The sequence below is a fragment of the Westerdykella ornata genome (assembly GCF_010094085.1).
Source record: "Westerdykella ornata strain CBS 379.55 unplaced genomic scaffold EI97scaffold_61, whole genome shotgun sequence".
Classification (NCBI taxonomy): Eukaryota; Fungi; Ascomycota; class Dothideomycetes; order Pleosporales; family Sporormiaceae; genus Westerdykella; species Westerdykella ornata.
Window position 1 is genome coordinate 24348 of NW_022986911.1, and position 14671 is coordinate 39018.

The following is a 14671-nucleotide window of genomic DNA, read 5'->3' on the forward strand; positions in this document are numbered from 1 at the left end:
AGTAGTATAGAAGTACTGGTCTATTCAAAAAGACTAGTCTACAACATCATTGCATTTCCCTATCTCACCCAACCTTCATGCTGATTCTTGAATCACGAGACTCCATCCACACCCATAACAACATTGCCTTATTCTCACTTATCTTCCATCACCCTTACTGACGCTGCCACCGAACCTGGATCTGATTCGCCGAGATGGTTGTCTTGGAAAACATCTGCCCTGAGGTCCCTTGCAGTTCGTACGCACCAGCCCCCGTGGCATCGACCTTCTTCCCGCTTGATGTAGTAGCACTCACACCACTAAACGTAATCGTCCCATAATTCGGCGTCGTCAAAAGCTCTCCCTCCGTAACCTGGTAACCCTGAACCCACCAATCCGCCGCCTGGGCCTTGAGTTGGGAAGGATCCGCAGTAGCGGGTGCAGCCACTGTTTGCGAGACTCGCTTATTCTGCGTCTTGTTTTCAATGACGACGGTACCGGTGTTGGGGGACGTGAGGGACACGGTCACAGTGATGGAGTCGCTCGCTCGGGCGGGGACTTGGGTTGTTGTGTCGATGGCAGCTTCGGGAAAGAAAGCTGCGAAGGATCCAAGTGTGCGGTTATAGACAATGCCGCCACCGATGACATACTTTTGCTCGAGAGAATCGCCAATGCCGAGCCATATTGAGAGGCGAGAGTTGCCGGTCAGGTTTGGGACGGCGAAGGTGCCGGTTACGGATGTGAACGATTCGCCAGCTGGGGCTTTGAGGACGGCGCCCCCTCTGTTAAGATCGAAGGCTGCATAGGCGGAGGATATGAAGGCAAGGCCTCCGAGGATGGAGTTGAGTTTCATGATGACTGTACTGGAATAGGAGAGTAGGCGGAGAAATTGCTTGAGCCAATAAGAAGAGGATGGATTTCTAGGAAGCGTGAAGCGGCGCGGCTCAACGGATGAGAAAACGCTGTGTGACCGAAGCAAAAGTCGCGGTGAGACAGAGAGAGACTTGAAGCTCCAAGAGATTCTTTAAAAGTATGAGGTCAAGTTACCAAGGAACCGCATGCTCTAGTATTAATTTCAATCTCCTCTACCCGGTTCAACCAGGCTCTGATCCGGATACCGAACCTTCGCGAAGGATAGCCACGAGGTCGCCATGATCCGCGGATATATCGTTGATAGTAGGCCAAGAAGGGTGACTTCTGCCATGATCTTCGTCCCGTTCCGCCATTTCGACTTCGCGTGGAAGTACTAGGCATATTAACAAACTGCCTCTACGGAGACCAAAACAGGCCTACTCGCTTCCAAGACTACTCAGAACACAGAGAAATGGCCGGAAGAGCCAGCATCGTACAGTTTGTGTATGGATGCGGACATTTAATTTGTGGGAAATGGTGGCCCCACGCCTTGGCAGCATGGCAATGAAAAAGTATATGGAATCGGTGTAACCCTACAACGAAAGTCGACCAAACGTCAACCTTGCTGCGACATCCGCTCGTCCTCATATCCGTTGAGCCTCAATATGAATCAGCCAGACAGGTCAGCTGAGGAACCATTGATCGGAGCTCCCCACATAGGAGTGCCGAAAGGAAGACAAGAACATCGATATTGGACTCATATCAAGCCGTGCCATAACTGGTTTCTCGTGAGAATTTTCAACCGAAGTACTTCTCTGATTGGTACCCATGAAGTATCCCACAGGCAGAACGTGGCAAGGCGAGTGCTTGGGACCATAGCGGGAGGCGTGCGGGCCAAAGCCATGTGGAGAAGGGTGGGATACCCACATCAAGTGTTGATACCCAAAGAACAACAACAATGGCATGGATCATCGTCATCGAAAATTGAATCAACCAGTCAAACAGAGCGTCCAGCGTTTGGCCAGGTATGAAGTCCAGCAGTGTAACTCCTGTGCGACCGAAATCCCCCCATCCCGGAATTGGGGTATTCCAGAATCGTGATACGGAGTTGCGATTGTTAACCGCCACGTTCCTTGCCCAGTCCCAATCTAGGAGTTCCTTGTCACGTCGTGGTAGAGCCCGGTTCATGGCCATATAAGGAACTAGGCAACCTTGCGGAGGCTCTGTCATTCTTCTTTCCAACACAGCTGAGAATCCAGAATCCAACAACAACTCGAGTTCCCAGCATGAAGCTGAACTCTGCTGTCGCTGCAGCGCTCCTTGCGCCTGGCAATGTCGTCGCATTGTTGAGGTTCCCATGTGCCCAGCTCGTTATTGATCGCATTGACCCTCTGGTCAACCCCGGACAGGCTCCTTCTCCCCATCTGCACCAGATCGTCGGTGGTGTACGTTTGCCCTTCATCTCTGGGAGTCTTAATGTTGCTGATGTTTGGTAGAACTCATTGAACGTCACGATGGACCCAGCCAAGGACATGCCAGGAGAGTCAACGTGCACATCATGCCAGTTCAGCGAGGACTTCTCAAACTACTGGACCGCGACTCTGTAAGAAACTACAGCATCTCCGATTTGAACTTGTTACTTACTTTGTCTTAGTTACTTCAAGGCAAAGAACGGCACCTACAAGCGTGTTCCCCAGCTTCCCAACTCGGGCTTCAATGGTGTGAACGGAGGAATGACAGTCTACTATATGCAGGACGGTTAGTGCGCTTTCTGAAGATAACGGAGCGTAGTACTAACAACAAAGGCCTTTACAACTTCCAGCAGACATCTAAGGTTACCGCCTTCAAGCCCGTAAGTGCTCTCTTGAAAGAAGAAAGCGGAACCACACTACTGACGCTCACAGGGGTTCCGCATGTACATTGGCGATGTCAACGCCCGGACAAAGGAGCAGGCCGAGAGATACCGACAGCTCACATTCACCTGCCTGCAGACCATCAACACGCGCGACCCTCAGACGCTCGACTTCCCCGACAAGCCTTGCCCTGCTGGCATCATGACCGCCGTGCGCTTCCCTACGTATGTGTCAACCCTATTTCCGATCCATCTCTTTCTGAACATTCTTACTGACACCTCTTACAGGTGCTGGGATGGCAAGAATCTGGATTCGCCCAACCACATGGACCACATGGCGTACCCGGAGTTCGGCACCTTTGAGTCTGGAGGTCCCTGCCCTGCCTCGCACCCCGTTCGCGTTCCTCAACTCTTCTATGAAGTCATATGGGACACGCGCCAGTTCAACAACCCAGCCGACTGGCCCGATGATGGCTCCCAGCCGTTCGTGTGGAGCTTTGGTGACGGGTAGGCATCTCGCCTTGACTGACAGTATGTGTCAAGCTGACAAAGGCCCCAAGCACCGGATATGCCAACCACGGTGACTATCTTTTTGGCTGGCAAGGCGACGCGCTCCAGCGTGCCATGGACTCTCCTTGCTACCAGAACTGCCCCACTCTTAAGTCGCAGAATGCGGCCGCAATGAACAAGTGCACTATCAAGCCCAAGGTTAACGAGGACATTGACTCATGTAGGTAGCTTCTATTGCTTACCCTTCACATGTGCTAACTCTTCGTCCAGGGGTCAAGACCCTTCCGGGCGGTCACGTCGCCAACTATGTTAAGAAGCGGTGGGAGTAATTCATTGACAGTAAGCGGCCATAACAGCCGCGCCTGCAATAATTTGCCAGTCCAGACAGAGCGGTGAATTCAGCCATGGATTTCGACTGTTGTTGAAGTGGCAACTAATAGTGTGCGTCGTCTGGTTAAGGCGGAGATAGGATAGACTGTAGTCCATATATAATTTCAAGTCTTCGGCCGTTGCTTGATTGCGATATGTCCGCTCCATTTCCGCTCGTGCATAACCTACATGCCCTTCACGAAGAGCACAAGGTCAACCAACGCTCTTCCGATTAGGAGACAGCTCCATGCTGTGGAGCACGGTATGCTGTATATCTTAGACAAGTCCTGGCGTTGATTTTGCTTTCATCGCGCTAAATGATTGGTTCGCCGTTCTCCACAACGTAGGCAGCGCACCGGAACGGAGTCTGGCAAGACGCAAATCGGGTGATCAAGAACTCCAGCCAAACCGGCGTCTGCAACGATGTACCATTCCGTACTTCATTCCGTACTTCTCGTGATGTCGGAGTCACAGGACCATTGACGACATCTTCAGAAGGCGGAGGGTAACCCAGACCACTTGGTGACAACGGCTAAGGGAACTGTCCGAACTCACGAAGACAGTGGCGTCCCGTGACCTGTTGTTTTGAGCTGCGAATGGTATTAGCGGACTATCGGGGATAGCGAAAACATAGAAGACCTACTGCGCGTGGATCTTGAGAGCAGGAACGCTAGGCGCTATAAGAGCTTACATAGTACTGTTGCTCATTAGAGATGCAATAGGAGGAGAACCGGACAACAGTACATACCGTCAACACTGACTCCTGCTCCCCATTATCAGTTGGTAGGTAGACGTAGAGAATTAGTGCAAACTCGTGGCAAAAGCCTGTGTGTTTGTCAGAATACTTCAGGTAAAATGTACCTGGGCGCTGGCCTTCAAAGAATCGACAACAAAAGGGGCACCTCGAGGGAGCACGTACATGCAACTACTCTCCCACCAAGTCTCCCCACGCTCATGACTTTCCCCCAGTCGCGAGCATCAATGCGAACTGTTGCCCAGCCCTCCTCGCTTCGCCCGTCGGCGCTTCCCAGTTGCTTCATCTTTGTGCTAGGGTGGTCAGCTATGTCCATGGTTATCTGTGATGGATCCAATTCCGGGTTGCTGAGATCCGTCCATAGGGAGGATATGCTCATGGCATCGGTCTTGATGCTTAGCTTGAGGCACCCATGCATGTTTGCTGACAACTCCAATCGCGTGCGCGGCGCAGCCGACCCATTTCCAGACTTCCCAATCAGTGATAGCTTTGTGAAGCGGTCACTGATGCTCTTTAATTGCAACAGGGGTGGCAGCAGAATGTGAACGTCCGGCTCACGACACTGGGGTTCGTGCAGTCCGGCGACCACGTCCGGTGCGAGCACCCTCACTGGCACCTCTTGTGTAATGATCGTCTCGCGGCTGTTTCCTCCGAGCTGTTGCTCGAATGGTGCATCAAAACCGTCATCATTGTTTGTTGGGGCGGTCGGGAACCCGGCGTGGGAGCTTGAGGATGTTGTCACAATGGTCAGAGCCAGCAGTGGCACGTTGTCTTTCTTGGTGAGGCGGATCTGGGCCGACGAGGCATTCCAAGCCGTTTTGAGCGCCCTGTTCAGAAGGACGAGAGGGACTTCGAGATTGATGACGTTGTTCGCGGCCGATTGTACTGTGTAGGTGTCGAAGATGCTGTCCTGCCGAAACCATTAGGCCTGCCACGATGGACGAGGCGTGCGCTTACGATAGACACAACTCTGCACTATACGTAAGTCGACGATATAGTACCACAGAGCTAGCGACACTCACGCCCACACTTGTGTACCTTGTTCTGGGATGACAGTGAAGTGTACATGCTCGGCATCGAGCTTCACCCACGCCAGCGGTCCCAGCGAGTTGAACGACGCGGTGAGCTCTGTGCGGAATTAGATCATAAATAGCATATGACAATTTGTGCACGTACTCGTGAAGGTGTTGGTGTTCTGTATAGACGCCTTAAAACGCATCGTTACGCGTTCGGAGGTTGAATGGGAGGTTCCATGCAGACGCGTCGTGGTGTAGGAAGGTGGTCCGTGCTCAAGCTTGCTTGCCCAATCCAAATTCAACATCATACGTGCGTTCATGAACCACTCACTACTCTTCCTCCGAACCCATCATTCCCGGACTTATTTTCTGTTCTATAAGATCAGAAAGATTGAGAAACAACCAGCTGGTTGGTTCTAGTAGGCCCCCCGTGGCTTGGAGCAAGAAGCCGCCATTGTGATTTCCCTTTAATCAAATGGTGGCTGACCAGTCGCGGTCCGATCCGCAGCTCTCTGCAACTGTAATTTGCTCCAGGAACGCTGGTCATGTGGTATAAGCGTCATCTTGTCAAAGAATTGAAACTTTATGTATCACCGGGGAAGGTTCCGCCACCCGCCGCCTCAGTCCTTGTAGAAGCAAAGCAAGCGTTGATGTGCGCGCTGATCACCCAACTGTGATCACGTTACCGTGAGTTTGGAGCTCCAAGTTGGCTGACTGGCTTACTGGGGGTGAAGTATCATCATTGACTGATTGCAACTGGGGGTCATTCAAAGGTTCGGTGCATTCGGGACCCTCGGCTTTGCCCCCTCAGAACGGGTCACCGTGAACACCGTGCCGGTGCAATGATGAATCTAAGTAAAAAGATTCCATGGCTTCCTTGTTGGGTAGTTTCGTCTTTTCGCATCGCAGGCATCATTCTTGCCCTGCATGGCCTTCGTACCAGAAATACAGCAATTGCCAGCATCAACTTACACTATGCACCCATCGACTCTTGATTGCATCATCTTTTGCTCACGCAATGTCCACTGGAGGAGATAAGAAATCACGTAGTAGACCCGCAGGACTCCAACTCTACAATAGCCCGAGAAGTTTCTGATAACACGGACAACACGTCTTTAAAGGGGTTGAATAGCTTCTCTCGGGTAAGACATGTGAGTTCAAGGTCGGTGGATTAGAGGTTGGACAGCTGCGCACCTTGCCCCTTTATTTGATTTGCTATATGCACAATGGTTTGTGAATATCATCCAAGTAGTTTCTTTACATCTTAGACCGTGTATAGTCACCGAAATGGCTGCATAGACTAGAGATCTGAATAAGTCTTCGTCAGACGCTTTCAGAATACCGACGTGTAACTTGCCAGATCCTTGACCTATGTTAAGTGGGAATGTTCATCTCAATAAGTATACATAACCATGTCACTCGTGCTGCACTTATTCAAAGGATTTTGCTACCCGCCATATGGCATGTCAATAAATAGGTAGTACATTAGAGGTTGGTATGTAGCTGTGTCTGTCGTCAATGACACTAGAGGTCCAGTCTATCACTGTGCCGGTGACAAATTGTGAATATTTGACTCTTCGTGACTCAAGAAGCACTCCATGCACTGAGCAACAACCGCAAGTTTTGAGAATGACTCGAGAGAACATAATCTGGGTCCGACGGCTCAAAGTATAAATTCTGCCATTTCGCACGCACTTCACCTCTATAACACCAATCAGCTTCTTATCCATACTAGTTCGTTTGACTTTTTATCACCTCCACGATCCATTAACAATGTCCAAGTACCTAACTGAATCCGATTTCTCAACTGATGAGGAGTTCACTGCGTATATGAAGCGAGAAGGCTACAATACGCATCTAGATTTTGAGCCGGAACCTCCCACGTGCCCTCCACCACGCTCTCACCCTGATCCGGCTATAATGGCATCGGCTGGGAAGAATGCTGCCGAATTGTTACGTTCCCCAGACTACACTCCAACTGGTCCTGCGAAACGGCCTCCAACCGACCTAAAGTTATGCAAATGTGTGAAGATTTCCAGAAACATCTGAGGGTTGTGGAGAAATGGCTCGAAAAGAAGATTACCAAAGACAATAGAAAGAGCTTGCTCAAGGAAAAGGGTGCAGACCTAGATCACTTGGAGACCCTCGAGAGAAACGCGATGGAGGCATTGGAGAATGCTAGAAGGGAGTTTGATAAGTTCGATGATAGTCAAATTCGTACGACGAAGAAGGGACTTCATAAATATAAAGTGGATGATATCAGGAAGGAGTCTGAAACCAGGAGGGACGCCATTAAACGGAAGTTGCAAAAGCTTGAAGAGTTTAGGAAAAGGTCCCCATCCTGAACAAAGATGAATAATATAGTGTCCGGAAGATCTCATGGCGCAAAAGGAAGTCTGGACATGTTCTAGACCAATAGTCGACTACAAGGTCAAACCGGGGGATGGTATCTTCTCATCAACAGGAGAAGCCAATTTGTGCACGGGAGAAATTTGGTGTCAATGGAGGTTACCTGGGCTCTGGATTTATAGAAGGAGATAAGGTCTCTGTTAATGTTTAATGCTGGGTTAGATCGGAATCTTTAAAGGGTTTTTGGGTGTATTTGAGCTTGAATAGTAAGGACTATGTTGTTCGTGTCTGTTTCTTGTATCATTCTCCAGGGTCTAATACACGGTGATTCTAAACAGGCGGGTAACTCGGATGTTGGTACGTCGTCATCTACAAATTGGTACATTAAATCTTGCGAATTCATTTAAAGTAAGATCCGATAGCAACGTACGAGATATACCAGGTTTCCATACTCCGCATTGCCGCTGCCGCCACGTTCACAATGTCACGAATGACATGCAGAGAAAAAGCAAGCATCTCTTCAGACACGATGTGCATTCAGTTAGTAATGTGTTTTCTATTTGGCGATTAATGACCTTGGTGGACGTTCTCACGGCCTCATTTCGGAACATCTGACTGAATCAGTTACTGATAGTCCAGCTAGATGGGACAAACTTCGAGAGGATGACTTTGGGACCTCTCCCACGAGACCTTAGAGTAAACAACCAATCAAAAATATAAATACTTGACCCAGCATTAAGCTGGGAGTTCATCATACCAAAGATCTCACCTTCAACAGAGGACGCTTCGGTTTCACTTACATTCCATTTACGCATTTAGTCAATGTCGAACAGGGGAGGCAGGTGAGGCAGGGGAGGCAGAGGAGGGCAGCCCACAGCAGGTCCATCTCGACCTGGTCCAGCTCCGGGATGAGGGCGGGGGAGCAACGCTGCAGGATCCACACCACCGGCAACCAACAATCCTTCAGTCCCCAGAACGTTCGCACAATTGCAGAGAGATTCCCAGGTATACAATCTCCAGTTCGAATTACTTGTGGAGAGAGTAGACCACTGGCTCAACACTACAAACACTGAAGGTAACGCAACGGATCTGCTGAGACAAGGAGAAGATTACCGTCGAAGGCTTGATGACATCTGGAGAAGGGCCGAATCACCGCGTGATGAAGCACTGGATATGATCGAACGTCTGTCCCCACCTCAGAGGCAAATAGTTGAAGGTCCTTGGCGCCTGGAGATCGACCGAAGGAATGAAGAGTTTGACAGAGTGAGAGGTGCTCTGCAAGCTCGAATTACGGAGCTAGAACAAATGGTTGGAAACTAGAGAAGGACAACTCACAGGACAGTAATCACCTTTATCGGATGGAAAATGAAGGTTTCTTTCCAGCGATAGCTGATTCAGACGTCTTTTGGTCTTTGTCATAAATGGCCTGAGGCAACGTCATTGGCTGCAATGAATATTCGGGGCATCTTTATTTGAGGTTTCTCCAGGAATTGGCCTGTTGCTTGAGTAAGATAGTCTTTCCTTTCCTACTTGTGCAGATGGCATGTTCAACTTGGTTACTGTACTTTGTTTCCTTCTCGTGTAGCAGGATTTTCTTTCTTTTTCAAATACTTTTCATTTTGCACCGTTTCTATTTCTGACGGGTGGGATTATCTGCTTCTGAATATGGTGTCACTTCGCGATAGAATGTTATAAGAATGATGCTCCAATTCATACTTATGAGCCAGATTGGATCGTGCTATGCCATGATTTCGGAACGTATACTACTGCATGAGAGTAGTACAGTGTATGATAGAGTTGAAGGAGCAATTTTACAACGGAGAATTATACACCTGCTGTGAAAGCGTACTGCCTCCTTCATGCTGCCTTCCCCTAAGCGATACGAACTCGAACAGACCTTGATGTGAACTTATCGGCTCCTCACCGAAGGTCATATACACTGCCTCCATCAACTTCACCGCAGCCCAATTTTGTGTTCTTTAATCCGTCAGCACAGATCCACATCGTCGTCTCGTTCAGCCTTACCATCGCACATCATTCCCCCCCAAATCTCTCGAGCCACAGTCAAGCCTTGAGAGTTAGTGCCATGCAAGGTCATAATTCTCCGTAGGTGTCAGAGCGGCGCAGCACCAGTTGCCCCCCAGGTATCTAGGGTCTCTGCCTAATCTTACAGGTGCGCCCTTCACAGGTGCGCCCTTTCAGTCTACGACGTCGCATTGGTACCACTTACAGGTAAGGTAGCCGTCGCCACAGCTGACGCCCAGGCGCAGAAGCACAGGGCTACAGACCTACTAAGATGCCTGTTGTTAGACAAGCGTCTATCTTCCGCAAAATCACGCCGTCATCTAGCCTAGTCCTGGCGCAAGCTATAAGCCCCGTATTGCTCCTAGTCCTAGGGATTCAAAAAGTTAGCCGCGCACACAGAGCCGAACAATCGGTCTCTTTCGCAGTTGCTGAGAAGAATAACTCTCTTAGTGCAACAGTATTCCCCAACTCTGGACAACGGAGACATGTCGTGCATGACGGGGAGTTGTGGTTATGGCGAGGCCGAGCCACCCTGGGGCAGATTCCGGTACCACGGACAGAGCGCTAACAGAAGCAGGGTTGGAATTGTTCCTGGTGAACATGTGTTCTCCGGGAACACAACGTCGCGCGTTTCCTTCCACCGAGGCACGATTAGCCGTATGCAAGTTGCCTTGGACTAGAACCCAGGCAGATTTAATCGGTGTATTTTGTTCGTATGATAGTGAATGCACGTTCCACTTTCAGGATCACTGAACAACATTCTCTCGTGGCACTGGACTGAGACATGTCGCATCTCGGTATCTGGAGAACGTTCTAAGCAGCGGGAGCGGGAAGGAGCGCGAAGGTGATGACCCGTTGGGGGAGTATCCGAGTGTTTCTGGCTGCAATGGGACGGCAGGCCGCCTTTTTCCTGTTCCCAAGTCAATTAGATCCAGGAATAACGAAGCAGTTTGTCGCAACCTGTCCCTACCCCCCACCAACGCAGATCTCTTGCCTTCACTCATCCTTTCCCAGTCACAAGAGCGATCATCTCTCACCAAGCGAGCCCGAAATAGCCTCCATCCTCTCCATCCTCTCATCCACACCACTCATTCATGTGAAACAAATATAGCACTTTTTGACGCAACCCTGGGAAAAGACTCGTTTCCTAATCTGGCAAATGGCTGAGAAGAGACGTCTGGCGCATCTGGGAACAAGTGAGGTCAGCCCTACGGCAGGGGCGTGCCCCTGTCATCCGCGTTTAGCGCGCTTCGCCTATCGAATCGGGAGATCGACATGCTATTTTTAGGCATCCGGTGAATCGGTGCGTCGCGTGGCAGCCGGATGCGAGCGCCTCGTGGAGACCTTGTACTTGTAAGAGAAGGAAGGAGGGACGAGTTCCTGGTCGCTGGGTATGTAGGGCTGAGAATGCAGCTGTAATTAAAGGGGTTATATGAGTGAGTGACGGAGGTGGTGCTATGTGCCTTTGTCTTGTCTGGAGTACATCGAAGGACCGTACCTATCTATCCTCAAATTGAGAGGACCGTCAATACATGCCGTGGATATCAGAGATTTCGCAGTGCTTCATAGATCAGCGTAGCGCAAATCGCTATGGATTTCCAGAGCTGGGTAGTAATGCGAGAGCTGTGTCCCACCCTCGAGTCTCCGTTTCACAAGGCTATGTTGCACTCTTTGCCATGTTCGCATACTCGAGCAGAAACCATTTCAGCTATAGCAAGTGCTCTCTTTTCGTGATTGGCGGGAATGGCTTCTGCTCATTTCTTTTCCTGTGCACAAAATGCAACTCTGCAGCCCTATCCGCACCCGTGACCTACTCTTCCTTTGCTGTGTACCTATCCAAAGATAGAACAAAGGGGGCCAGGGTCAGAGCAATACCAAGAGACGCAGGCAACATGTGTTTCCGCCATCAGGTCCAAACCGTCGGGACCCGCTCCACAAGATTGACGAATTATTGGGCCATTCTACCCAATACTCTTGTAGTCTTCAATCCCAAAAGATTCAAATGTTTAGTGAAATTGCTGCCGAACTGGGTGGGTCGCACAAACCAGCGACCCGAGCCTGAGGAGACCCGAGACGTGACGAGGGAGTAAGCTGGGTATTCTGGAAAGATCTGATGTGCATCCCCGCCACGAGCCTCTGAGGCTTTGCTCCCTTCTCTGGGTACGCGGACGGGCATTATGTGAGAATGCTCCGACTCCAGTTGGGCGAACGGGCCAGTGGTTTGGTGCAGGCTTCAAAGGTGTAGGGGAATTAATAATGCGGGAATCATAGGATCTGCCACTTTGGATAAGGGGCCTTTTGGGGCGATGAGGGCTTTTGTAAGATTTCTGATGATGACAAATCGCCTTGGAAGTCCATGGAGTGGGATTCATCGTGCAGTCTGGGAATAGTTGAGAGATGGGATGGAAGGGAGTGGTCTGTGCGCGAGAACGGGTTACCTGGTAAGATTTGGCAAACAGGCCGAACTCCTCTCCATCCATCTTCGCCCCCGCCCTTCTCGCCCTTCTGCTGTGCAGTCCTGCACTTCGATTACGGAATTTCGTTGAAAGATCGGAGTACAGCACAGTATTTGCCTGCCTGTCACCGGTGAAAGATGCAACATGGAGGCAAGCCGAGACGATGCTACGTTTACTGTCCAGTGTTCAGCGCAAATGCTACGATATGAAGCTGCGGACCAATGCAGATGCGATAAATACGGGAGAATACAGCGAGCGTTACGATCCGTCCATAGCCTAGCTACCAGCAGCATAAACCATTCCAAAGCTGGACTTAGCTGGTTGCATGCTTGCCCGAATGTACATTGACAGCTGAAAGTTGCGGGATGTGCCCACAAAGCGCATGGGGAGCTAATCGGGACCTAGCCTGCGGCTCCAACGAGCTCATAGTCGCCTCCGCAACATGCCCATGCTGCAGGTTCATGGTTCTCACCAAGAGGGCGGGTTCAACGGCCTTGCTTTAAGGCTGGGGTGTGAGGTCCTGGAAGGTCGCTCCAGATGAATTTACATCTGATTGGGTTCAAAACCATGAGTGGAAGGGCCTCGTATTGCACCGCCATGTTATGTATCCATCTTGTGTTACAGGTCCGTTCGGAAGACCCTGTGGCATCCGTGATTCGCCGATCTTGAGAGAAGCGCAGCATCTGAGTTTCTTGGGAAGGTCAATAATCCTTGGGTATTGGCTCATTGGTATACTGGATAGCATCAGGCATGCTGCGAGTTGCTACCGGCTTCATTAGCCCGTCCTATTCCACTTCCCCGCCCTGGAGTCACAACGCAGCCCTCGCCGACCAGACCGCGTTTTATGCATTTCCTCGCCGTCTTGGATACCATCTGTGAAACTCCCGACAGTTGCTTCGAAGAACTGCAGAGTCGCATCCCACAATCCGACGGACGACCAACGGCGCGCCCGCCGGCACGGAGTGCGCGGAACCAACAGGATGAGAAAGCGTTCGGCAATCATAAGGCACTAGGGACTGCGGAACCAGACTAACGGCACGCACGATCTTGGAGCCCTATTGCCAGGTTCTCTGCTGGATTTGGAACGGGATGATGTTGCTGTATGATGACTGTATTAGCGATGGCCAATAGGCGCGAGAGAAACCGTTGTCTTTCTTTCCCCTGCTGGGCACTGAGAGTGAATTCCCAAGGGTTGCGTGTATCCCGCAAGGCAGCGACACAAATCTGTGCCTAGGAGGAGACAAACCGAATATTACGTCCAACTGACCGAGTCAGAGTATATTGGAACGAGGTCAAGTACGGAGAAAGTGTGTTGGCCCGTATCCGTACCTCTACCGTTCGCGAATTGCTTTTCTTTTCAAGACTTGACGGGGCAATAAGATAGGCATACTGGCTGGGGAGTACTCCCTACAACATTGCCCAGCCACATCATTTCTACGAAAGCGTCCTCATATAACCTTTCGTCAGCAACTTTCCCTCGTCCGCTACCCATCTCTCACTGGCGGTCCGTGCGCACTGCGGCTCTCACTGCCACGCAGCTCCACGCGCGGGTACACAACGCCCACCAGTCCCACCCTCGCACGATGCCTATTCCTGTCCTTCACCCCCCACTTCCCGACCACGCGCAGTGCCTGCAGCCGTCGGGGCGGGAGCAGGGTCTACAATCTGCGTCATCCACACTACACTAATCCCCGTCTCACATCGCCATCCACCGTCTATTGCCAGTCCACTCTTGCCAGAGCCGAGCGTGGCGGCTCTGCCACGAGAGCCATGCCACCCCTCGGAGCGGCGCCCTGGACCCTGGCGTAGATGTTGCCCAGGTGTGTATGCGCACTGGTACTGGCTTCCGTGGTTCCCGGGGGTCTTCGTTATAAAAGGCGACGACTGCCTGGTAGGCACGGGTTTGGGTCCACCACAGCACAGCACACACATACGCCTGCACAGTGTTACGGAACTCCGAACAGTCATTTGACGCCTGACTCTCGCTATTATTCGCCGTGGTTTATTGTTCTCTTTCCTGTAAAGACGGTTTCTTATTTTATAAAAGTCTCTTTGCCGTCTCGTCTTCTTCTTGTTCCTCTTTCTTCCGTTTGAGTCAAGGTCGAAGTCACTCTTGTTCAGTCATCCGTCTTACACATACTCAAACCAGTTTCTACACCTTTCTGTCAAGGTCTGCTGCCTGATTTCAAAGCTGCAAGTCGACTCATCGTCTTCTACCCTTTTCGACTTTCGTCATCTCCTCTCTCAAACATCATCATCGTCTTACCGAGTCATTATTCTCCAAATGGGACGTGACGGCTACAACTAAGTTCAGCGCTCGACACTCACTATCAACAACATCAAACCGAGACCCACGGAAACAATACATATCAACAACCACAACGACGATGTTCACCATGGGACGCGGAGGTTATAACTAAACACTGCGATTCCTCCGCAACCGCATCGCAAGCATTCCAGAAGAGCACTGCCACAGGACTCTTCAAACGCCACCACCAACAACAATCCA

At 50.7% G+C, this 14671-nt stretch overlaps 5 protein-coding genes across 5 annotated transcripts; 3 read left to right on the forward strand and 2 right to left on the reverse strand.

The window, feature by feature from the left end:
- Positions 1-8: 8 nt before the first annotated feature.
- EI97DRAFT_284653 (concanavalin A-like lectin/glucanase) lies at positions 9-952 on the reverse strand. The gene has a single exon (XM_033794394.1). The coding sequence runs from the start codon at positions 830-832 to the stop codon at positions 155-157; it is 678 nt and encodes a 225-aa protein (XP_033648928.1). The 5' UTR covers positions 833-952; the 3' UTR covers positions 9-154.
- Positions 953-2117: 1165 nt separating this feature from the next.
- EI97DRAFT_388028 (uncharacterized protein) lies at positions 2118-3522 on the forward strand (the record flags this gene model as incomplete). The annotated part of the gene is made up of 8 exons (XM_033796158.1): positions 2118-2276; positions 2328-2434; positions 2486-2589; positions 2637-2683; positions 2736-2908; positions 2972-3190; positions 3244-3413; positions 3464-3522. 8 exons carry the CDS (start codon positions 2118-2120, stop codon positions 3520-3522), a joined length of 1038 nt encoding a protein of 345 aa, XP_033648929.1.
- A 591-nt stretch (positions 3523-4113) lies between these two features.
- Positions 4114-5535, reverse strand: EI97DRAFT_462883 (Hus1-like protein; the record flags this gene model as incomplete). The annotated part of the gene is made up of 7 exons (XM_033801314.1): positions 4114-4152; positions 4254-4259; positions 4311-4387; positions 4482-5226; positions 5274-5286; positions 5339-5444; positions 5493-5535. The coding sequence occupies 7 exons, from the start codon at positions 5533-5535 to the stop codon at positions 4114-4116; spliced, it is 1029 nt and encodes a 342-aa protein (XP_033648930.1).
- A 1570-nt stretch (positions 5536-7105) lies between these two features.
- EI97DRAFT_462884 (uncharacterized protein) lies at positions 7106-7677 on the forward strand (the record flags this gene model as incomplete). Its single annotated transcript, XM_033801315.1, has 2 exons — positions 7106-7313; positions 7364-7677. The coding sequence occupies 2 exons, from the start codon at positions 7106-7108 to the stop codon at positions 7675-7677; spliced, it is 522 nt and encodes a 173-aa protein (XP_033648931.1).
- Positions 7678-11105: 3428 nt separating this feature from the next.
- EI97DRAFT_284873 (uncharacterized protein) lies at positions 11106-12097 on the forward strand. The gene has a single exon (XM_033794395.1). The coding sequence runs from the start codon at positions 11239-11241 to the stop codon at positions 11794-11796; it is 558 nt and encodes a 185-aa protein (XP_033648932.1). The 5' UTR covers positions 11106-11238; the 3' UTR covers positions 11797-12097.
- The last annotated feature ends 2574 nt before the right edge of the window (positions 12098-14671 follow it).

What these genes read in the sequence shown, in the direction of transcription:
- EI97DRAFT_284653 (XM_033794394.1), bottom strand. Translation starts at nt 832, where the DNA reads ATGAAACTCAACTCCATCCTCGGAGGCCTTGCCTTCATATCCTCCGCC.
- EI97DRAFT_284873 (XM_033794395.1), top strand. Translation starts at nt 11,239, where the DNA reads ATGCCGTGGATATCAGAGATTTCGCAGTGCTTCATAGATCAGCGTAGC.